General features: G+C 38.1%; 1 protein-coding gene across 5 annotated transcripts in view; it reads right to left on the reverse strand.

The window, feature by feature from the left end:
• LOC101942413 (disintegrin and metalloproteinase domain-containing protein 9-like) overlaps positions 1-25,650 on the reverse strand; it is a 48,290-nt gene that overhangs the window by 14,527 nt on the left and 8,113 nt on the right. For 4 of the 5 annotated variants that reach the window (XM_024103568.3, XM_065552282.1, XM_065552281.1 and 1 more), the window contains exons 3-20: positions 23,792-23,868; positions 23,020-23,098; positions 21,877-21,953; positions 20,174-20,390; positions 19,203-19,268; positions 19,051-19,122; positions 17,279-17,451; positions 16,767-16,851; positions 15,793-15,914; positions 11,186-11,357; positions 10,478-10,567; positions 9,677-9,872; positions 9,402-9,507; positions 7,534-7,708; positions 6,109-6,189; positions 4,731-4,836; positions 3,475-3,607; positions 1,683-1,749 (exon numbers count right to left, since the gene is read on the reverse strand). In XM_024103568.3, the coding sequence (XP_023959336.1) occupies positions 1,683-1,749; positions 3,475-3,607; positions 4,731-4,836; positions 6,109-6,189; positions 7,534-7,708; positions 9,402-9,507; positions 9,677-9,872; positions 10,478-10,567; positions 11,186-11,357; positions 15,793-15,914; positions 16,767-16,851; positions 17,279-17,451; positions 19,051-19,122; positions 19,203-19,268; positions 20,174-20,390; positions 21,877-21,953; positions 23,020-23,098; positions 23,792-23,868 (2,094 nt within the window). Of the gene's footprint in view, positions 1-1,682; positions 1,750-3,474; positions 3,608-4,730; positions 4,837-6,108; positions 6,190-7,533; positions 7,709-9,401; positions 9,508-9,676; positions 9,873-10,477; positions 10,568-11,185; positions 11,358-15,792; positions 15,915-16,766; positions 16,852-17,278; positions 17,452-19,050; positions 19,123-19,202; positions 19,269-20,173; positions 20,391-21,402; positions 21,528-21,876; positions 21,954-23,019; positions 23,099-23,791; positions 23,869-25,650 lie in introns of those variants that run through there. The other variant, XM_024103569.3, reaches the window with a different exon arrangement.

The raw sequence follows: 25,650 nt of genomic DNA on the forward strand, positions 1-25,650 counted from the left end.
AATATACTATTGTAAATCTTTAACTGAGAACATTATACACATTTGTCAAAAATAGCAGAATAGTTGTCAATGCCATTTTTTGACAAAATACCTCAAAAATTATGCCAAATCCTTTTAAGTTTTAAGAGTTTAGGATTTAATAATACTTTGAATTTAAATAGAAGTATCTAAGGATCTCAAAGCACATTGCAAATAATTTATCAAACCTCACAATTTCCTGTGAGGTAGGAAAGCATTATCATTGCTATTATACAGATGAGACAACTGAGGCCCAGGGTCTCACACAAAGATTGTGGCACTGCTGGGAATAGGAGCCCGATCTACTGTGCTTCAGCTCCAAAACTTTCTTTCTCCTCTTCAAACTATTATTTTATGACTGAGTGTGTAGCAATTGCCATTAGAAAGTGACAGTCTGCAATTTTCATGCTAATCTACAGGGAAAATAGGTATGTATGTTGGGGCCAGGTTATCTGCTCATCCCCAAGGCACTTTGAAAAAATTATAATATCAGAAAGGGCAGCAGAAGAATGTCTGGGAAATGAAAAGCATGGTATGGAAGACATGAAAAGCCTTTGTGTGAAAAGTATGAGGAGTAGGGGCCTGTGGCGTGATCACAGGATTGGGAGCCAGGAAATCTGGGTTCTATTCTGATATCTACCCCAGATTTCCTGAGTGATGCTGGGCAAATTACTTAACCCTCTCCATGGCTCAGTTTCTCTATTTGAAAAATGGGATTACACTTATTTAAATAGTGCACTGGAGTGTTATGAGAAGTAATAAGTTAATATTTGCAAAGCTCTATAAACAATTTACTATTAAATGGCAAGAGAACTAAACATAGAAAAAGGGAAGAGAAATTAGAATGAGAGAAAAGACAAAAAGCAGGAATAAAGAATAAAATAGAAAGGGTTGTGGGGAAAATACTGAAGACAGCAGACACAAAACTTAAAGGTTTTAGGGGCAAGTCCTCAACATCACGACTATAAAACAACACAAACATTTCAAAATGACACTAGCTGATTTTTTTTTAAAATGGATAGTGTGCCAGGGAGATGGGAAGGAGAAAACAAAACGGTGTGTTCCAAACATACTTTCCTATTAATTTAGTTTATTTTTAAAGAGGTTTCTTTAGCAAGGTCACACTTCTACTATTTTGCTTTATTCCCTAATTTTAAAATCCATGAAGGTTTCAGAGTTTTTTTTTCATTTTCTCTGCAAATTCTTCATATTCTCTTAGCATTTCTTATTTATTTTTGCCAGAAATGGACCTATGGGCCAACTTGGCAATTGCTCCATGTGGATCACAGTTTAGGTCCAACATTTGGGCTAGCAAAGAGTTCTGCAGACTGATGTTCAGTTTCTGTGGGAAGAAAGCACCTCTGGTGAGTACTAAGAGCACTGTTGAGTGTTGCCCAGCTTCCCTTTGCTGAAGGGATTATGAGGCCAGTGGGTGGCAGAATCTCTCACCCTAACCCAAACAAAAATAAAATAGGCCTAAATCCTGACTAAAATGGTATAAATCCCTTCAAATGCCCTGTGATATTCGCATGGCTCTAATCTATTATATCACAAAGTCAGACTGTACAGAAGTCCAAAAATGCACCATGATTTCTAAAGTACAGTAACTTAGTCATCAGTGAAATTTATTCAACAGGAGACAGTATGATCAAACGTTGTCTTACCCGATTATTTATAGCGTTATTCTGGTTTGGCCCATTATTTTGCTTTGGTTGCTGTGTATTGTTGTCCCTAGAATAAAATTCACATAATCAGAAAAATTAATATAAATCTAGATTAATTACATTTAAGCAGCAGTGTGGCCCAGTGACTAGGGCACTGGTCAGGGGTTTGGAGACCAGGGTTCTTTGTCTGGCTCTGTCACTGTATGACCTTGGACAAGTCATTTACTTCTCTGTGTCTCTATTTCCCCTACGACCCTTTATCTGAATTGTCTATTTTGACTGTAAGATCTTCAGGGCAGGGACTATCTCCTACTATATGTTTATACAAAGCTTAGTACCACGGGCACCTCCAGGTGCTACTTAATACAAATATGACAATAAATAAATACGATATATATTGGAAAAGAATACTTGAGAAGTGAGTAGAGAAAAGGAACTGAACAGTTTAATTAAAACAAAAAGGTTCCTGTATAGCCACAAACTTTGCTGCCTGAGAAAAACACAAATGCATCAGGAGGCCAAAGGTGTGGAACTACATGACCATAATTTACGGCAACTTCTGGCCCAGCGTTTCTTTTCTTTTTAATCTTTATTTTGGACATACAGAATTTACAAGTGTGGATATCATATATATTTCACAATTTTAGGGTTTTCTGCATGATTTGTTTCTCACAGAAAAGGATTAATTTAAGAAAAAGAAAGCTCCAATACTGCACCTGTTAATGTGTCTGCCTGCACACTGATTTAAATGGTGCCCTGCACATGCACAGTCCACTCACACACTATCAATTACAGGATCAGAGCCTAAATTTCTAGCTTTTTCCATTGTACAGATCATCTTCCTAAACTAACACAGGCTTTTGAACCACTGCACTGTAACCCAGCCGTACAGAAAACTGCTTCCAGCCAAACAGCAGTTTCAGAGGATGTAAATATGACAAATCTAAAGCAATGCCTATGATCTAATCAATAACACAATCCAATATTAACTTTTAACATCCCCTAAAGATCAGAGGATGAAATTTCACCTTATTTACAATAACACTGAATCCACTCCCCCTTTTTCAAACTTTAACATTAGACTTTCAAATGTTAATATAATCTCCCTTTACTTCTTCACTGCAACTAATTTAGTGCATCCTACCACCAGTCCTACACTTACTTTTTTCAAAATGTACTAATAATTTTTCCAATCTATTCCAGAAAAGAATTGGACTGTATCCGTACTTTTTTTTCTGTCACAAACCCAGAATTAGTTTATTAATATTCTAAAGAAATAAGAAGCAATGTGGGGTCTAGTTTCCCCAACTGGAAGATTTTATAACACAGACAGCTATAGTGAGGTACATTTGTGACTAGCTGCACTTAAAGAAATACATGATACCATCCTTACATGACAAAACATAGAAGCTACAGATCTCCCTTTCTAATTTAATTTACAGAGATGACATTTCATTACTGCGTGAATCTCGCATCATCCAATCATGAGCACCAAATCTGGAGAAAATCATTAAATACCTAGGCAGAGCTTCAAAATTCTCCCTTTAGGCTGTGGTTAGACTGGGTATTTTGACAACTATTTCCTACTGTTGATAACATCAGGGCAATTCCACTGGTGGTAGAAGTGATGGGAGCCTTAGTACAGACAAAGTCACCACAGGGGTCTGCTTTATAATACTTAGTGGCATTAAGACCTGCTCTGAGTAGCATTAGAACATGATATAATCAAGTGATGAAATACCCTATTGTGACAAGAATGACATTGGTTGTGAAGAAAATAAATTTTTGATACCTGTATCTTCTTCTACTTTTCCGGCAAAACCTTCTCTTTATTGCATCTCTCTTGATAACTGCTATCACAATTGCAATTAACACTGGAAGCACAAGCAGGAAAAACACAAGCAAGCCATCTCTAAGTGATGTATCTAGGGAAAAGCAATGCAAACAACATGAGCTAATCATCTTGTTTAACTTCATTATGCAAACATTTTGCTTCTGTATTAACCTTCTTGTTGAGAATGCTAAAACCTTTAAGTAATCATAGATAAAATTCTGATCAGTATACACACATTAGTAGCTCCAATGAAGTCAATGTAACTAATAGTATAAATCACACAAGCAGGATTTGCCTCTAAGATCAGAGGTTGCTTGCCTTTTTTTTTTTTTTTTAAGAGATGAAAGTAATGTGCTAACTTTTCTATCTTTTTCCATAATGTTTATTTTTTCAAGATCCCTGAAACTGACAAACACAATTTCACCTTTAAAAAAAAATTATTTGCTTGCACATCCCTAATTTTCATTATTTCTGTGATTCAACACATTTTCTTCAGCACACTGACAAATCAAAAGTAGGTTGTTTTTCTTTTCAAAATAAGAATCCAGTAAGAGATAAAAGGTTTTTTATAAAGTTATGGATCAATTAGTTTTTTATATAAAAAATAAAAAAGTGTGTAACATGCTCTATGGTATATATAAAAAGCAAGCAGGATTTGGCCCATTCAGCTTATCAGGATTTCCTAAATTTAATTAGATGTGTGGATCAAATCCTGAACACTTTATTCACATGCATAATCCTCCCAATTCTTTAAGTGAATAAGGAGCACAGGGTTCAACCCACAGCTGTAATCAACCTGAACTTTTGTGATGTAAACAGATTTGTATCTATTTTTGTAATAATATATTATTTTTGTGCTTTTATAAAAATAATGATTTCTAAACAATTAGAATATTTTTTTAAGAAAAAAATAACAGATTTGTTTTTAGTACAAGCTTACACAATATAAATGTTGGGCCAGATTGTGGGCAGGACTAAATCCCACCGTCTCTCTCTAATATCCTGGCACTGGCACAGCTATAACTACACTGTATATAACTCTCTTTAAATCAGTGGAGTTAAGCCATCAGAGGATTTTGTCCATTCTCTGGGGTCCTGGTCCATGGCTGGGGCTCCTGTGTGCTACCATAATATAAATAAAAAGGAGACAAAAGTAAGTAGTAGTTTATTTTATCAGACATTACAGTCAAACGGAAAGAGCTTCAGCATCCTACCTATATGAGTTGGACCACTGTCAATACTGCCACCATAACCCGATTTATCACAGAAAGGAGGAGCCCATCCAGGATTGCAGTGACAATTCCCGTTGTTGTTACACACCTGTAGCCACACAAGATACCACAATTAAATAAATGTTTCGTAGCTCTGAAATGTAGTTTTTGCATTTATATTATTTACTTCTCCATATTCCATCTGAGAGATGGGAAAAAAGAAGGGTTCCATTCAGGATTGTTAACCAAGGTCCTGATCCAAAGTGCACTGCTGTCAATAAAAGGACTTCCATTGACTTCAACTGGCTTTGGAACAGGGGCCAAATCCCATGCTTGAAGGGACATCAGGTTCCAATTCAAAATGAACTTCTTTACAATTGTCACTGATAACACCATAAATTATTTAAATGAAAGACTTATAAAATTGAATAAGATCTTGTGCCTATGGTAGCTGCACTCTTTTTTAAAGACTCCTTTTTTATCAGACATATGAAATGTTTTATTTGGAAGCCACCTCAGGCTACAGCCTTCAGACCTTTCTGAGCTAGTGGTATGTAAGCAGTACTAGCATGTACCCAGAAAAGTTTGAAACATTACAACATTTATGGTCAACCCCAGAGTGAGGGTTGGTTGTAGTATAAAAAGCTGAACCTCCTCAGGGTTACTGCCCGCGAGTACAATGACTCTCACAGATAATCCAATCGAAGTCAATGAGACTCCACGTGGTTGCAAAGGACTGTGCTAATGGATCCCTTTGTAGAATTGCAGCCTAAACGTGTACATCCATTTAGAACAAATCAGAATTGCCAAATGAACAAATCATATTTAGAGTTGTACATGAAGAATTGTGTGTGAAAACAGAGAGTGGTGGATAGCTGAAGGAGGGATCTTGGCACAAGCATTTTTCCCCCTCCACTGGCATTCCCATACATTGTGAGTGATATTGCTGGCTCCTATGGCAGCAAAGCCTCTACAGCAATTAGCTCCTTTTCTCATTTGTCTTGCATAGAACATTGTTTCAAAGGAGAGCTTCTGGGTTTTACTATATTTGGATCCTGTTCTGATTTTTCACACAGGAATATTACATAATTCATTATATTTTCCTCTGCAGAGAATTACATTGCTTTCAAAACTGGACAGCTCATCTAGTAATGTAATGGGATCTACTTTGCCTATTTCATATTAAATGTACTATCCACATTAGTGATGAATGGTTTACAGTGCATTGGTAACATGAACTATAGATAAAAAAATGAATTTGACTTTTAGTACAGATTAGAAAAAACAAAGCATATGTTTCATTATTTATTTTATTTATTTAGATCTACTGCACCTATCAATAATCTCTAGAAGTCTAATGTAATAAAAATAATATACTTACAGCACGATCATTACACTTCTGCATTACATCGCAGTTGTAACCAAGCTCACTTGCATTAACACATTTAAAGTCTACACAGGCCTGAAAAATATTAAATATCTATTTTAAAAGAGTACTTCAACTACCCTAATATTTTTATAAACATAAAATAATATATATAAAAACAGTAATACTGCAAAATGTAAGTGGTGAGAAACAAGGCTGTCTAAAACCACTTGATTCTTCAGAACTCTGGTTTAATTTATCACACATTTTCATGCACTAGGATATATTTTGATGCAAATGAAATCAGAATATGAATAACTATTTCTTTTAAAGCGTTGTTAAACCAAACAGCAGGCTTTATGGTACAGAGCTAATAAATACTGCTTCTCTGAGTGCATGTATATATAAATGAACATTAAGTATTATTTATTGTATCAATATATAGACACACACATGCACACACATATATATAAAACACACAAAAACTATATAGAACATTACTTGAGCTGCAAAGTTAAGCACTCAAAAATTAGGAAATGCCAGATTTATAGTTGCTCACACAGCCCTATTTCTGCTTCTTTTGTCCCTCCAGTATACTGACTGAGACCAGGGTGCTGTGAAAAAATAATATGTGATCATGTCATTAAAGCTTGTATCATATATGCACAAGAATTAAGGTTGTGTGGAGAAGCACAGATCTGGAGTCTCCTAACTTTTGAGTGTTTGACTTGGCAATCTTATCAATGTTCCTTTAATGCAGATTTTGTATATAATTTTGTATGTAATTTCCATTTTTTTAAGAACAAGATCAAATAAATTCTACATTGCTCAATGACAGCAAACTCCCATCAGCATGGTGAAACTTGAATGTTCAGTGCTACAACTTGTACCAACAGCATATGCTGGCAACAGCAGAAGGCTGTTTTCCTGGGGAGGACATGGGTTGCTGGGTCTAGGGGTGATGGGGAAGTGAGTTGGCTCTGTAATAGGAAGTGGAGAAACCTCTTCCAACAGTAACCCTGTCTTCCCAATGCAATGCGTGCTGCTGCTTTGGTGGTGGCCTGAGTCCTGCCTCTTAAGGTTTACTGATTTTGTCATGCTGCCAAAATTTTCCTGTGGAGCGCAAGTGAGAGAAGGGAAATGGCAGTTTTTAACAATTTATATGTCAGTTAAATCTGAATGGAATTTCATGGGACAAAGAAAAGGCACTTCCTGTAAGTCTGAGGGGATTCTCCCTGCTGAATATCAAAGGTTATAGTACATACAAACACTTTTTTTGAGACAAGTATTTTGAGTGTCATGAGCCCAAGTAGGTATGAGGAAAATTAAAATGTGGCTTAATGCTTTTGAAAGCTAAGGGGCTTATAGTAAGATGTATTAAAAAGAGAACTTTTCATTAAGTGTCATGCATTCTGCAATAACTGCTGTGATCTACCTTACCTTTCCTTTTCCACAAGCAGTTCCCTTTTGAACTTGAGCAGGATCAGGGATATCCGACCCTAGGTCAAAGTCAGAAGTCACACATGAAACACCACCTTGATTGCTGACAACACTAGAAGCAGGAAGATTTTCAAGACTGACAGGTGTACACTGAAGTTTGCCACACAGACTATGTCTGTAATAAATGAATAAAATACAAATATAAGGTAACAGGGAGAAAACAGACTCAATACAAAAAAAATATTTATTAATAAAAAGTCACACAGTTTACACTATGAGCCAATAATTTTATCTTGCTGGAAATCTCATATTCTAAGAAAGTTTTCCCTTCTCTTTCTCTGTGTATGTGTGTGTGTATCATATTTTATATATATTGAAGACTGCCTATCCTGAGCCTTTGGCACAGTGTAATTTTGTGTGTGTATATACAAGGTACTTCCACCTTTGAGGGAAAAGAGGAAACATTTCTCTTGCAGTTTGTTTAAAAAGAAATGGCATCTGACAGAACCTGCTCAAAATCCTGGGATACGAGAAGTAATCCCAATGGAGATGGATTAGTGGAAAGAGTCCTGTTGATGAAGAGGATTAATGGTGCCTGATAAATGTATTTTAGCATATGGCTCTGCAATTTATCAGATGGATATCACCATAATATATGTGTTTGTCTATGGGTATATAAACACACATGCCCCGGCTATAGGCGAGGCCCGTAGTACTGCCTATTAAGGTTGCCTGACACTTCTCATTATCAGAACCTGTTTTCAGGTGCCAAACTTTAACCATTTGGGCTGAAATTTTGCATGCTGGGTGTTGCCTCACGTTGAAATTTTTGGAAAAATTCTTACAAATTCTTACTCATTTCCAAGAATGAGGCTAGGAGAAAATATATTGTTTTGCCTGTGTTAATTTCTGTCAAGCTTTTATTTGAACACTTTTAGCAGCCACATGCTTTGTAGCAGGAACTTGAAATTTGACAGGGGAGTGGCCTTTCTGACAGAGGTGTGCCTTTTGCCTTCCCTGTGAAAATCTGCCCAAATTTGGCCAAGTTATAAGCCTTTGAAAAACAAATTACAATTCCCATATTCTCAGTTCTATAGTGATGAGAGACACAGAAAAGCCCTTGGGGAGATTAATATGTTTGTCTTCAGAGCAGGGTCACACCCCAGGTTATAAACTATATAATGCACTTTAGTGCATAACTGTGGCCTTCCTATGAGGTTTTTTTATTTTTTACAAGGAAGGGTCTGATGTAGGTCATCTATTTTAAAAATACCTGCGATGATGGGACAGACTCTCTCCTGTGCCAAGATCGGCTGTTTATGGCTACCTGATTCTGTGGCCTGATCTGCCCCATCTTCCATCTAAGTTAGGGGACCACAGGCTGATCTAGGGACCATATACCATCTGAGTGCAGCCTGATACATTCCCTCCCTCCCTCTGTGCTGTGCTGGAAGTGTGGTTGATGCAGGAACTAGGTGGGTCAGCTTTTCACCATTTGAGAGCTCCTATCCATCAAGGGACCTATCAGCTGGCCAAGTACTGACAGATTATAGCTCCTTTCCATGGCCTAAGCAGCACAGAAGGGCTGGTTCAGAGGGGAGAATCTGGTTCAGTTTCTTCAAAAGAACATTTAAGTAAAGTTGAGTTTTACACATATTGTTTAAATTGGTTTTAAGAAATTGTTTTAATCAACAACTTAAAACAGACTAATAAAAAATGAAGATTAATGTAGGTAAACTCAGGTAGGCCTAAGTAGTGAAGCATGTAAGCATTATCTGTATAATATATACTTTACATTATGGTACTGTTTATATGAATAAATGACAGGAGGAAAGATTAGATTCAATTTATACCTGCTGGTCACTTACTCAGTGGGACATTTATTGTACATTCCCCCTGACATTCCACAGTTTCCAAATCTATCTCCCTTCATGTTGGCTACTTCAAAACAAGTATCAGGTGCTTTTCTTGCTCCTAAAAGAACAATATAAAATTTTAAACAACTAATATATTCAATAAAAATGAATAATCCTCAATGGCTATTTAAATCCTAGGTACAAGACAGTGAATTTTGAGTGAATTTATGAGTGAATTTTTCCTATTAATATGAATTCTGTTACACAGACAAACAGTTTAAAAATACCTTTTCCGTAGATGGATTCACACTGTGAATCAAAATTCTGGCAAACCCCACTATAGCAGTATTCTTTCATGTTGTTACATGGGTAGCCATTCATGATATATACATCATCTGGGCAGTATGGGTATGTCCCATTGCAGTATTCAGGTAGGTCACAGAAATTCATTTTTGGTCTACATTCCACTCCTGCCACTTTAAACTATAAATGGAACAGAAAATTACTCTGTTTTATTTTGCAATAGTAGAAATTCTAACACAAAGGTATACAATGATTATGTAATAGGTTCGGAAAGAAAATATGCTTATAAATTTGAGGAAGATGAACATAGTTATTCATATCAATATACAGAGGACGTATGCCACTCCTGTGAGTTTTTTGTGGCATGTTGATACAGTTGATGAATTTGATCATGCACAGCACTGGTTCAGAGTGTGGCATTTATAAACATCAGATAAAAAATGATGAGTAGACAGGGGAAACTCGATCCTGCAGTAATGAGAGCACTACTACATGACATCTAATTACTTCTGCCTAATAGCAGAAGTCAGGCAGAGCTAACACTTCATTTGTAAGCTGAAGATCACACATAAGGCCATGAATCCTCAGACCAAGATTCTCTGTTCACCCACTGACCCTACTTTAATCTACACTCCTGAGTACTGTTTTAATAATGTATGTACAGATGTCTAAAGACACTGTGATAGATCCATTTCTAAAAATTAAAAAAAAATATTCACTACTAATTAGTACCAATTGTTTAAGGTAAGAACATAAATTAACAAAAAAGGGCTCCTCCAGCCTACCTTGCAATTTTCACAGCACAGCCCCATAGCACACTGTGATCCAGACTTAAGTTTGCAGGTTGCAGCATCACAGCAAGGATTAGTACACTCCTATAGCAAAGGTATGAATTAGGGACACAGTGTTTTTACTTTTCTCTATAGTCAGGGGTTTCTGAAGTACACAACCAGATTAAATTCTGACCAGAAGCCAAATGTATTGAGTCTCTTTCAGTATCTGAAGTTTAGAGTTCTCTGTCCTATTGGAAGGCAGCATGCAATTTGGCTATGTATCAGAAACTAGAGAGAAACTTTGTTTTTGATTGGTTATTTGCATAGGGATAAGAGCCGGTAAAGCAACAACTACTTTTCTAAATAGAACCGGGTCCTAAAGAAGCAGAACTCCACAGGTTTTTATTAACAGTTCGGAGCACTCAATATATTTTATCTCCAAGCTAAGAGTACAATATTGAAATGATTTGTTTTTAGGCTTTTTTTTTGGTGTCAGAAAAAACCTTCAACTGAACAGGGGTTTTTCCTCACCACTGATATTTGCTAGCATATATGCTAAGTAGTACCAATCACAGGCGCCGGCCTCATTTCCCTGGGGGTGCTTGACCCCCACTCCACCTCGGGCCCTGCCCCCACTCCACCCCTTCCCCCAAGGAACTTCTTTGTACAAAACAGGTTGAGATTGAAGCCTGGATGCCGAAATGAATTGAAGTACTATACCTGGGGTTTGCCACAATCGCATTCTTCATTCTTATCCACCACATTATTGCCACAGACAGGTTCTGTGAAAATATCACTTGGTTTTGGAGCATTTTTAAGACAGTTTCCTCCACCATTCAAAATGAGAGTCTCAAAATCATTGGCACTACAGGTGCTGAAATTCTTGGATGCACTAGAAAGCATAATATTGCATTTGTTTGGCATACACATTTTTCTTAGCAAGATCAATTTATTTCAAGTCATTTAATAACAAAGTTCTATACATTGCTTGTGTAATAGTAGAAGATCATTGGGATCACTCATTTTTTAGATCTATATATTGCATTTAGGGAAAGATATTTCTAGGAGTTTTAGTCTTTCATATATTCATAGATTTTAAGACCAGAAGGGACAATTAGATCATGTAATCTGACCTCCTGTATAACACAGGCCATTGAATTTCACCCATTTACCCCTGTATTTAACCCAAAGTGTTTGACTACAGCAGGGGTGGGCAAACCTTTTGGCCTGAGGTATGGAAATTGTATGGTGGGCCAGGAATGCTCATGAAATTGGGGTTGGGGTGCAGGAGGGGCTCTGGCTGGGGGTATGGGCTCTGAGGTGGGGCCAGAAATGAGGAGTTCAGGGTGCAGGAGGGGGCTCTAGGCTGGGGCAGGGAGTCGGGGTGCTGGGTTGAGTGAGCTCTCTGGCTGGAGGTGTGGGCTCTGGGGTGGGGCTGGGGATGAGGGATTTCGGGTTGTCGGACAGTGCTCCAGGCTTTGACCAAGGGGTTTAGAGGGTGGGAGGGGTATCAGGGCTGGGACAGGGGGTTGGGGCACGGGGGAGGGAGGTGAGGGCTCTGGCTGGGGGTGTGGGCTCTGGGGTGGGGCCAGAAATGAGGAGTTCAGGGTGCGGGAGGGGGCTCTGGGCTGGGGGTTGGAGTGTGGGAGGGTTGGGGGCTCCAGCTGGTGGTGCAGGCTCTGGGGTGGGGCTGGGTATGAGGAGATTGGGGTGCAGGAGGGTGCTCCGGGCTGGGATTTAGTGGGTCAGAGGGCCGGAGGGGAATCAGGGCTGGGGCAGGGGGTTGGGGCATGGGAGAGGCTCAGGGATGCAGGCTCTGGGCAGCACTTACCTCAAGCACCTCCCAGAAGCAATGGAATGTCCCCCCTATGGCTCCTATGCGAAGGCATGGACAGGCAGTTCTGTGTTCCACCCCATCCGCAGGTGCCGCCCCTGCAGCTCTCATTGGCCGCAGTTCCCAGCCAATGGGAGCTGTGGTGACGGTGCTTGAGGCTGGGGCAGCGCACGGAGCCCCCTGGCTGCCCTTAAACATAGGAGCTAGAGTGGGGACATGCCGCTGCTTCTGGGAGCTGCACGGAGCGGCCCCGGATCCCACTCCTCGGCTGGAGTGCGGGAGTGGGGTAAACCCCAGACCCCGCTCCCCAGCGGGAGCTTGAGGGCCAGATTAAATTGGCTGGTGGGCCAGATGTGGTCTGCAGGCTGTAGTTTGTCCACCCCTGGACAACAGCAGGTCTTCCAGAAAGGCATACAGTCTTAATTTGAAGCCATCAAGGATGGAGAATCCACCACTTCCCTTTGTAATTTGTTTCAGTGGTTAATCATCCTCACTGTTAATTTTTTTGGCCTTATTTCTAACCTGAATGTTTAAGCTTTAACTTTCAACTATTGGTTCCCATTATGCCTCTCTTTGCTAGATTAAGGATTGTGATCTTCTTTTTGGATAAGCTAAACAGATGAGTTCTTTAAGACTCTCACTTGAAGACATTTTTTCCAGATCTTGAATAATTTTTGTGGATTTTGCACAACACCCCTTAAGAGAGAAGGCAAATGTGCTATAGTAAAAAAATATTCCTTACCTAAAAAATTTACTAAAAGTCTTGAATTTACAAAGTATAGTGACATCTACTAGCCATACTGTAGTTTGAAGTGTTATTTGTTTAAACCCAATATTTTTGAGGATGGATAACCGAAATTAGAATATAAATAGGGATGTTGATTAATCACAATTAACTCACGCAATTAACTCAAAATAATTAATCACAATTAATTGCACAGTTAAACAATAGAATACCAGTTGAAATTTATTAAATATTTTTGGAGGTTTTCTACATTTTCAAATATATTGATTTCAATTACAACATAGAATACAAAGTGTACAGTGCTCATTTTATATTATTTTTTATTACAAATATTTACACTGTAAAAATGGTAAACAAAAGAAAGTATTTTTCAGTTCAACCATACAAGTACTGTAGTGCTATCTCTTGATCATGAAAATGCAACTTACAAATGTAGTTTTTTATTACATAACTGCACTCAAAAACAAAACAACCTAAAACTTTAGAGCCTGCAAGTCCACTTACTCCTATTTCTTGTTCAGCCAATCGCTAAGGCCTTGGCTACACTTACCCGCTAGTTCGACGGCTGGAAATCGAACTTCTGGGTTCGACTTATCGCGTCTAGTCTGGACGCGATAAGTCGAACCCGGAAGTGCTCGCCGTCGACTGCGGTACTCCAGCTCGGCGAGAGGAGTACCGCGGAGTCGACGGGGGAGCCTGCCTGCCGAGTGTGGACCAAGGTAAGTTCGAACTAATTCGAACTAAGGTACTTCGAACTTCAGCTACGTTATTCACGTAGCTGAAGTTGCGTACCTTAGTTCGAATTAGGGGGGTAGTGTAGACCAAGCCTGAGAGAAACAAGTTTGTTTACATTTAAGGGACATAATGCTGCCCACTCCTTAATTACAATGTCACTTGCAAGTGAGAACTGGCATTCACATGACATTGTTGTAGCTGGTGTCGCAAGATATTTATGTGCCAGATGTGCTAAAGGTTCATATGCCTCTTTATGCTTTGGCCATCATTCCAGAGGACATTCTTCCATGCTGATTAAAAAAAATGCGTTAATTAAATTTGTGACTGAACTCCTTGGGGGGAGAATTTTATGTCTCCTACTCTGTTATACCTGCATTCTGCCATATATTTCATATTATAGCAGTTTTGGATGATGACCCAGCACATGTTGTTCATTTTAAGAACACTTTCACTGCAAATTTGACAAAATGCAAAGAAGGTTCCAATGTGAGATTTCTAAAGATAGCTACAGCACTCGACCCAAGATTTAAGAATCTGAAGTGCCTTCCAAAAGCTGAGAGGGATGAGGTGTGGAGCATGCTTTCAGAAGTCTTAAAAGAGCAAAACTCTGATATGGAAACTACAGAACCCAAACCACCAAAAAAGAAAATCAACCTTTTGCTGGTGGCAGCTGACTTAGATGATAAAAATGAACATGTGTTGGTCTGCACTGCTTTAGATCATTATCGAGCAGAATCCATCATCAGCATGGACGTCTGTCCTCTGGAATGGTGGTTGAAGCATCAAGGGACATATGAATCTTTAGTGCATCTGGCATGTAGATATCTTGTGACATGGGCTACAACAGTGCCATGCAAATGCCTGTTCTCACTTTCAGGTGACATTGTAAACAAGAAAGAGGCAGCATTATCTTCTGAAAATGTAAACAAACTTGTTTGTCTGAGCAATTGGCTGAACAAGAAGTAGGACTGATGGGACTTGTAGGCTTGAAAGTTTTACATTGTTTTATTTTTGAATGCAGGGGGTTTTTGTACATAATTCTACATTTGTAAGTTCAACTTTCATGATAAAGAGATTGCACTACAGTACTTGTATTAGATGAATTGAAAAATAATATTTGTTTTGCTTTTTACAGTGCAAATATTTGTAATAAAAATAAATATAAAGTGAGCACTGTATACTTTGTATTCTGTGTTGTAATTGAAATCAATATATTTCAAAATGGAGAAAACATCCAAAAATATTTAAATAAATGGTATTCTATTATTGTTTAACAGAGCAATTAATTGCATGATTAATCGCGATTAATTTTTGTAATCGCACAATTAATTGTGATTAATTTTTTTAATCACTTGACAGTCCTAAATATAAATGATGTTTAGTTTAGAGGAAGTTCTTTTCCATATAAATTATATGATTTCCATCTCTAATTTCTAATTCTGATGGGTTTTTTTGAGGGTTTATTGCTGGGCCACAACATTTATTCCAGGCTGAAACTCTGCACTCAAAGTTTAACTGTGGCACTATATATAAATAATTTCTAACTAGAACAGTGATGGGTTCCTTTAACCTGCATACAGGTTTTCTGCAGAGATACTATGATGTCAGAAACTGAACCCTGCATAAACATGCATTTATTTTTGCTGAGTCACTCTGATGTCAGATCAGGTGAGTCCTATTAGCCCCAAACCTAATCCTCAGAACTGCCAACTTGATAATACAATGTAGGTAGAGATGTACATTTTATTTAAATTAACTGTAAATGTAAGCCTTAGGAAAGGGAAGTTTGGACCAGATCCAGTGTGTGAATACTATTGTTAGGAGCTGGGTGGAAACAGCACACTAACATCAATCGACTAAGTCCCATTAACTTTTTAACCCTCTAGGCTTAAGTTCTCAATACAAAGCCCATTTACTAAGGTTCTCTGAGGTTAATAGGAATTTTACACTCCTGAATAAATCTAATACAAATATATAATATTAAAAATAAGGTAATAATATTTGGGCTCTTACTTATCCGTACTGTACATAATGTAGGATGTGGAGCACCTTCCATCATCATGTTTCATACCAAGATTATGCCCCAGCTCATGTGCAACTACTGTGGCATGATGTAGCACATTGTTACCATTAAGCTAGTAAAGAAAAGCAATGTTGAAATTAATATGAAAATAAAACATGAAAATAAAGAAATCACAAGAAAACAAGGCAATGATCCTACCTACTGATTTATTTAAGCTATATATCTCTAAATGTGTGATGCTAGTGTCTAGTATCATAAGGAGAGAGCATTAATAGCAAATCAGTGTAATTCTTTATCTATATATCGGTTTAGGACCAGATTTTGCCTCCTCACAGAGTAAAGTACTATTAAGTATAAGTAAGGCTAGCAGAATCTGGCCCTCATACTGTGTCTGCTGCTGTGGTATCTAATATTATAAGGACAAACCTCCACATCCTAAGTAAGGTGATATTAGCCCTCCCATAGGATTAAGGGAAGGCAAAGGCAGCCTAAAGCGAATTTTATCCCATTCTCCCCAAAGTAGAATTCTCGTGCATCTAAGAATCTGGGCTACAGTGTACAGTGCATGAGTGTGAAGAGTCAAACCCACATGTGGGTCCCGTGCTAACATTCCCATAGAGAACATATAAAAAGCTGTCCATTTTGAGTTTATGGACTTACAGTTATAGGGTATGCTTTTCTAGCCAACTTTGAGCTAAATAAATTTAAAAATATGGCCAAAATATAGCTTGAGACTTATCCGAATGAGGTGGATTGGTACATGAAGGAGAGGGATGTGGCAAAAGGAATTATAATATCATCCTCAAAAACTTTTTGTCTTTTCATAGGAAGCCTAACAGAACAACCCACACCAAACCAAACTTCTTAGCCCTTAATGACTTGGCTGAATAAGTCAGGGAGGTGTCTAGGTTTTTTTATTGACTAGATCTGTACATTAATAATTGAGATGAAGTACTGTACTTACAGTGCTGATGGACCCTCCATGGACTTGAGAACAGACTGTACTTACAAAAGCCATTCCAACTGCCCCACTATAGGCACTTCTCCCTCTGCAACATAACAACAGAACACGTGCACTGTTTTGAAAATGGGGCTGAAATTTCATTGCTTTCTAGTGAAAAAATATTGATGGCTCTGACCCAAATACTATGATGAGTCAAATCTTCGTCTCACTGATGTCAGTGGGAAATTTCCCACTTTCCCAAAGGATCGGATATGGCTCTCTGATCAATGTGCCTACAACAACTGTATGACATAACTCTTGAAAAGTATACATATGCTGTGTTATTGTTTTTGAGTGAAGAATAAGATTAAGAATAAAGATTTAATTACACAAATAATTTCTTGTTGGGCTACAATTACAGCCAAAGCTTTAAATTAGCAGTTTCTATTATTTATTCTCATTTGCGTACATAAGCAATATTACAATTCTGATTTATAGTATGAGGCAAGTTTTTCTAATGGACCAAAACTTACATTATGAGGTGGCTAACATCATTTCTTGATCGCTTAAGAAGATTTTTTTCTCTCCAAGAAACAAATCTACTTAGTACATCTCCAGCTGAACCATCCATTACATTTATGTGATTTTTATCTGACCAGATTTCTAGCCCAATCAAAACAATCTGGATGTTCAACGCACCATACATCTGAAAATACACAATGGTGATTACTTTACACATATGTGAACCAAATTCAATTGAATTCTGAAAAAAATACATCATTATTACCAGTTCAATATTATGTTGACCGGAACAATGCAAGTGTAAGAAAGTTTATTTCATTTAAATAATTAGTTCACATTACAAACTCGGCCAGATCCTCCTATTCTTTATTCAGTCAAAACCTACACTCATTTATGGGGGGTGGGATGTTACTGAATAAAGATTACAAGACTGAAGGTCTTCTCTATTAGGATTCCTAGCCATATCCTTCAGGTGCAAGAGCCCTATGAGTAAGGGATCGGAGGGCCAACACTTGGGGGGAGAGGAACCGTTTCATTCGTTATCTTGGTTGGTTATCTTGAGGAGAGCCTAGGAACGATTTCATCTCTCTAGTGGATTGTCAGAGACTTATGGAAATTGCTTACGGCTGTGGAATGGGAAACTCCACAGGCAGCAAAGAGGCTAGATCTTCTGACAGCAACTGGGGATTTTGAGGGTAAACTTTGGCCAGTAGAGGGTGGACTATATGCAATGGAAAGATCCCTATTGTCTTCAGTGGGAGCTGGATCAAGCCTTTAGTTAGATATCGGTACTTCTTGCCTACATTGATTATTCCTGTGTAGAACAGAGGAGCAGTATGGACCTCATGTAGCACTCCATGTACCATGTTGGAGGGGAGGATTAGCCTCCCTAATGCTGATGAAATATTTGATTTTTTTCTTACGAACATGTACAGGAATGTTCAATCTTTCAGAAATAGTGTACAAATATTTTGAGGTAAAGTTAAAAAAAAAACACTAGTAAAAGTCTTCTGTGCTCTTATCTGTGTTTTTAGCCCTGTTTTTCATCAGTTATTGCATGAGTCTAATGACAATGATTCATACGTATTCAGAAACCCTATGTTATTTTGCTAAATTTTCAAAGGCACCTCAACTTGGTGTCTGAAATTACATGTATAATTTTGCAAACACATTCTTGGGCTCATGCTTTTGTGTGTACAAAGCTTGGATGTGTAAAACTGCACATTAAATACCCATGCAAAAATGCACAGTACAATTTTAGAGGTGGGGTTTTTAAAATTTGCTGCATTATGGGTGTGATCCTCACCCCTGTTTTGTCTCCTTTATGCCAGGGAAAAGGTCCAGAGCACCATAATGTGGCTATAAAAGCCTTATATCCAGCTGAGGAAAAACTGCCCTAAGCCTGCCCTCATACATCCTGGCACAGGAGGTTTGCAAGAGGTGGGGAGAGATCTGTCAAAGTTGCCAGAGATTCCAGGTATCCCTGCAGTCCACAGGGCAGCACTGGGAGGGCTGTCTAAGTTATGCCGCTGGAGCAGCCTAAGATTGAGTGTGTGCAAAGGTGGCTTAAAACCACCTTATCCCCTCTTCCCTTGGCTGTGAGTTCTGTGGTGCGCTTCTAAGAGTCTTGTCTAGATATTAATTATATGTCTGTATATTAATTATATTTTTCAGTTAGAATACAAACACAGAATACACTAGTTGTACATTACTATTTATATTTCTTCTGTGAAATAAGATGAAGAAGAGACTACTGAATATCCATATGACTGAAATGACCTACCCCATCAACATAATTAGTCAGCTCAATTGTTTCCTTTTGCACAGCTACAGGATCAGAATTCTTCTGCAAATACTGTAAAATTCAATATTAGGATGTTAGAAAAAAATTAAATAATTTAATAAAATGTGTTTAATACTAGAGAAACACATTACCCTGTTGTTATCAACAACCATAAATAGCTCCACATAGCTCGTCTGTGGCAGCACAGCTCGTTTTTTCTGCAAGTTAGAAAATGCAATAAGTTAATATTTTAATTACCATTAAGTCAAGATTTATATTACTATTTGTTACCAGGTTATTGCATATATTTATAAGGCATGGTATCTTGGTTTGGCCTTAAGTTTGTTTGCTTTTTGAGCTTTACATGGCAGCTTAAAGATCTACAGCTCAATACTTCAGTGGCAGACAGGCTCTCAGAAGTGGGGGCTTTATGGCATCTTTACATCCACTACCCCTCCAATCCTGTTGCTTTGACCTCTCATACAGCTTAGAACAGCTTCTGGGCTGCTTTAAGTTGCACTTGACTGCAACAATCTCCATGTTGCCATTCCTCTACGTCGGCAACGTTTGGTATGCGGCTTGCCAGGGTAAGCACCCTAGCGGGCCTGACCAGTTTATTTATCTGCTGACGCGGCAGGTTTGGACGATCGCGGCCCTCACTGGCCGCGGTTCGCCGTCCCGGGCCAATGGGGGCGGCAGGAAGTGGCGCGGGCGAGGGATGTGCTGGCCACGGCTTCCCGGCGCCCCCATTGGCCCGGGACGGCGAACCGCGGCCAGTGGGGGCCGCGATCGGCCGAACCTGCCATGTCAGCAGGTAAATAAAGTGGCCCGGCCCGCTAGGGTGCTTACCCTGGCGAGCTGCGTGCCAAACGTTGCCGACCCCTGCTGTATATGAAGATTTCCAAAGCCCAGTAGTGTTCCAGCCGTGCTTGGGGCCCTGAAATGGGGTAAACAAAGAGCTGGCTAGATACACCACCTGGAATGCTCCTACACCAGGGTAAACCCCAGGAAGTAAGTTAAGATGGTTTTAGGGCCCCTTCTGGCCACTGAAGCAGCCCCAAAAGAGTTGTATTGGATCCAAGGATCTAGACATTTCTCAAGAGAAAAACACAAATATATTTACCCTAAAAAGCTTTTCCCTGCTGAAAGTACTGTGTGAAACATTTGTATATCTGAGAGAATTCTTCACACTCTTCTCCTGGTGTAGGTTATCATTCAGCACACCACACAGAAAAGGATCTTGCTGAACGTGTTCTAATGGATAAAATAGGTGCTCAAATGTAGCTGATGTGTCAACTGGCTCCATTCCATACCGTTTGCCACCAATGTGAAGGATTCCCCTACAATAATAAAGGTATGAGAAATTATCTAGTAGAATTGCCTCCTGACCAATGTTAGCCTACTAAGCCCGATGGTGGCTAAATATAGTGACTATTTTTTACATGTTAAGGTTTGTAGCAGTACCGCTCTGTAGCAATACCACTCTGAAGCTACTATATTGTTCCCCAGAATCTTAGCTTTCATTTAAAATAAGTCTCTGTCTGTTATGGTTGCAAAGAAAACCTCAAAAAATGTGAACTGAGTGTAATTAATGTAGAGATGTGTATGCGAGTCTGCAGACAGCCTGGAACAATCTCTCTGTTGCATTAATTTCAGTGACATGTTAACTCAGATGCCCAGTAATAATGTAAATGTCAACATTGTTAGCTATTTCATTCCTCATTTAAGAAAGGAGAGAGGGAAAGTCACAGAACTACACAATTTACTTTGATGTCTTATTTTGGTGCTGCAAGTGGGTGATGTTGTGTGAGCTCCATCACCTATTCCCCACCACAAAAGAAGCCAAGCCCAAGGACCCTACTAGAGCCTATAGGAATATTCAAGCCACACCAACAAGGAGCTAAGCTCAAGGAAGTCGTGGAACCCAGGGAACACTCATGACCATATTTTGAATATCTGCACACTACGGCAAGTGGTGTCTCATTTTGTCAATTCACCATCTTTTATTCCCCAATCTGACCTGTCTAACAAACATAAACATTATTTTAATTTACTGTAACAGAGTTACTCTGCAGGTTTTGGAAGCGTGCTTCTAAATGAAAACTTATCAACATCGCTGCTATTATTTGTAGGATGATTATAGTGTGCTACACTCTTATGCTATATGGAAACATTAGATAGTGATGCACAGCAGTTAAGTTATTTATTTATTGTTTACACTGTGGTAGTGCACAGGACTCCAAGCAGGGCATCTCTGTGCTTGGCCCCATACCCTATATAATGAAAAACAGTCCCTCCCCCCAAAAATTTACAATCTAAGTAAACTATGCTTTTGTTTTGTGAAAATTTTACCTTTAGTAACAGATTAACTTCAGGTTACTCAAACTTTGCCCAGGTGAGGGCTGCACTAGGAATTTGTCTCTCTTTTGCTTGCATGATGGAGCAGGTTGCAGTCAATAGGGAGATGCGGCCCTATGTTCCAACAAGCTGTGGTCCATCTAGATCCGCCAGGGCTGCTTAGCACCAGATGCAGTATTGCATATTGAGACATCTAGGCGGAATTTTCAAAAGCACTCAGTGTTAACCTAACTCTAATATGATTTACCACTGAATTCAACGGGAGGGAAATTACATCTATGCTCAGCATTTTGAAAATCCATACCCCTGTCCCTGAAAAGCAGCATTACAAAATTGTATAGGTTGCACTTTGGCCACTTCTGGATTCATTCATTCTCATGTAAAAAAAATTGATATTCTGAACAACAATACATTTTCTTGGTATATTAGTCAATGATACATTGAAAAGTGAAAAGCAAAAAGTAATACCTAAGGCCATCACATGTACTAAGAGCAAGCATAGAATCAGCAACTCCTTCAACAACTCCACGATAATAACAGTGTGTCTGAAACACAATGAAACCACATAATTAATTAAATAACAGTATTTTTTTCATTCACGTGAAAGACCCAGACTACACATTTGCACAATATTTTATATATTAGGGCCAGATTTTGCCAGCTTTACTCAGAACTCTACAAGTTGTCTCAATTTTCTTCCACGGGATTACTCTTGGAGTAAAACACTACTCACTATGAGTACGCACAGCAGATTTTGGCCCTTCATTGATAAAAAATTGGTAAAATAATTGGTAAAAAAAATTTCCCCTCCTTTACAAGTGAGGGAAAAGTTCCAATTTAACCCATTCCCAGCCTCTGACAAACCACATGGGTCTATTTTGTCCATCCTGTTCTTTGGCAGGTAAACCCTGCTTTTAAAGCCTGAATTGTTCAGGAAGCACACGTAAGCACATGCTTAAATTCTACTGAAGTCTCATGAATAAAGTTGAGTACATACTTAAATGCCTTCCTGAACAGGAATAAACGTTGGCATGTGCTTAAGCATTTTCCTGAATCAGGGCCTCAAAACTGGGTAACTTTGCATCTTGATCCAAAAATGTATGTTACACAATGGCTATATAATCAACTAACCTAATTTCAGTCTTTATGTAAACTTCCAGAGCATCCTTCTTATACATTCACATATTTCTGAAAACAGGGGCTATTGTAGACACCATGTCATCATAAATAGCAACAGGTTAAACATACTTAGAGTTAAGATTATAGCACGGCAGCCATTTTATACCCATTGGTAACAATGACATAAAAATACCACAGGTATTTGAGGAGTGCTCAAGAAGGCCTAAAACGCGATCCAATGCAACCTTCTATTATTCTCTAGTTGGTCTTTGAGTGCCTTATTCATTGTTGTGAACTCAAGCAATTGTCATTCCTATATCAGGAAAGATATAAACACAACCAGAATTAATGGTTGTGTATAAGTATTTTTGTTTAAAAATGTATTTAAATGTATATGTATCTTTGTGGACAGCCTTTGGTGTCACAAAGCTTGGCTCCTCTGTGCTAAAGAAACAGTCTGACACAAAAACTGAACTTTAATAAGCACAGTACCTTGGTTTTTGAATGGGTAGCCTCCAATTTCCCATTTTTGCTGTATGTATATAGTACAAAATCTTCACTAACAAGCTTTCTGTAAACAAAAATAAACTGCAGCTGTTTTAAGAGTCTATGACAAAATATACATCAAGTATCATATTCAGCAATACATTTTGAGGGTAGCACTTTGATGATAAATTTGCTATTAAATACGGTAGAAGGACATAGAGTGTAAAATAGGATGCTTTTTAAAAAAAATCAGCTGCATCATTTTGAGAATAATTTACTTTTAAAATATTTTTTACCAAAAAATCCATAAGTGTATTGTTTTTTATCTTGATGCATTCTTTCAGTTATTGGACAAGTGGCTGGCCTATAAACTTTTGAGGATGGGTAACAACAAAATTAGACAAATTCCTCCACAATAATTAACAAAAATAGGTAGCAGAAATCTAATTTTACACTGATTTATTTTTCAGTGAGAACTTTTTCTTCTGTAATAAATCTCTATTAACAATATGCTTTTTGGCATACTATTTCTTATATACAGTGGTGCTAAGTGAAAATTTCATCAGAATTTAAAAAAAATTAACTACAGTAACACTTTCACATTTTATTTTATCCATTTTCAAGCCAGCTCCTTTATACAGTATTTATTATCACCTCACTTTCATTACATACTAACATTTTAGACTGCTTATTCCAAACAATCTTCAATACAAAAATAGTGGTCTCTATTAAATAAAATCCAAAATTGAAATGTGTCCGAGAATACTGCATAACCTACTTATTTTTCTTTAGCTTTAGGATGTATGTTCCATTTGCAGTTTGAATCGAATAAGAGCGATTATCATCTGAATGGTCCTGAAAACAAAACAAAAATATCCCTGGATTATGCAGTTACCTACCAGATCATAAATTCATATTTTCTCTAACCAAAAAAGACACTACTACTACTTTTGTTCAATGTTTTAGGTATATAACAAATTTACAAAGAGAGATATTCTTAAAACCTCATGCTTTGTATATTCCACAGTGATGGTGGCATTCCCTGCATTATTTTTTATTATATGCAGAGGCGTTGTAGTCGTGTTGCTTCCAAGATATTACAGAGACAAGGTGGATGAAGTAATATCTTTTATTGGACCAACTTCTGTTGGTGAGAGAGATAAGCTTACAAAGAGCTGTTCTTCAGGTCTGGGAAATGCTAAAGTACACGCTGAGTTGGTCTAATAAAAGATATTACACCCACCTTATCACTATTTTTTTAATTGAAATTTTAAATTCCATGCAGCTAGGAAAACTTCATGGAAAAGACACAACAAAAAACAAACAACCAGCAGAAGGATTAAAATACTCTGCTAATAGAGACTTTTATGGAAATGTGACAAGATAAACTTATGCTAATAGGAGAGCAGAAAATAACCATTAGCAGTGGTAAATCCAGACTAGCAGTCTAGGGTTTTATACTCTCAAGAACAAATGCCCCTTACTAATTTATCAGGGTGAAATAATGGAAAAATTAAAGCTGGGCCAAAACCCAGCCAAATTCTGTTCTCTGAGCAGTGAGGAGCCAGCATAACTATTGTCTGTCACCTCCTGTGGGATGTAACATTAGTGCAACTATGGAGCTGCACTCCAGCTATTCTTGGGCAACCAAGCATATTTAGAGCAGCCAGAGGCTGCTCTAACCTGTATCAAAAACCAAACTAACTCCTGACTGATCCCAGAATCCAAGCAGTGCAAAGATAGCTTAAAGCCTAGACTTTACGCTGAGCAGAGCTTGCCTGGACCCATGAATCAGGGCCTTCGTAATAAGATTATGATACCGAGCTGGTGATGGGATGCACTGTTGCATCGTTCATTACATCTCCTCCCTTAGAAAGAGAGTAACTTTCATCTTATTTCAAACATGGGACACTAAGCATACTACTAAAGCTTTTGGTATAAAACTTACAATAAGATTTTTGAACATGATTTTTATGGGATGATAAATGGAGAATGAGCAGTGCTTAAAAGACTGGAGTAGTTTATCCTAATGAGCTGAATACAGAGTAGATATTTTTGTGATTACCAAATAGAAATTCCAATGCTTAGTCATTAATGGGGGACTTTTCAAAAGCACTCAGCATTGGCCTAACTCTACTGTCAGAGAAGACAACTGGAGTGTTACTGCAGACTTCAGTGGGAGCAAATTTAGGCTATCACCCGCGCTTTTGAAAATCCCCATCCAAAAGAGCTGTATTTTAATAGTTATGCTCTAAAAAGTGTAGGAAAGCACCAAGGGGAGGCAAATGTGGAAGATTATCTCTTCTTTTGTAAAATCAGCATCTGTATTGACTATCTATCCTTCTTAAATTAAAAAAAGATCTTTAAAAATAATTCATTAATGTATAACACTGGGTTATTGCTTGTAGTGTCAATACCGTCCATGTGTACCAATGTTGTAATTTATCTTGCTACCTTAGATGTTTCATTTAAAACTTTTATTACAAAAGAAGGGAGAAAATGTGTAGGGAAATTCATTGTGTAGAGTAAAAACAAAGTCTTTGAGATCCATAATATAATGCCTTGTGGCACTCCTTATGCAAATCATCATAGCCCAAGAAACAATATTCAAATTCAGATTCCACAGGTCAGTTCACT

Source organism: Chrysemys picta, chromosome 7, assembly GCF_011386835.1.
Source record: "Chrysemys picta bellii isolate R12L10 chromosome 7, ASM1138683v2, whole genome shotgun sequence".
In the NCBI taxonomy this organism is placed as follows: Eukaryota; Metazoa; Chordata; order Testudines; family Emydidae; genus Chrysemys; species Chrysemys picta.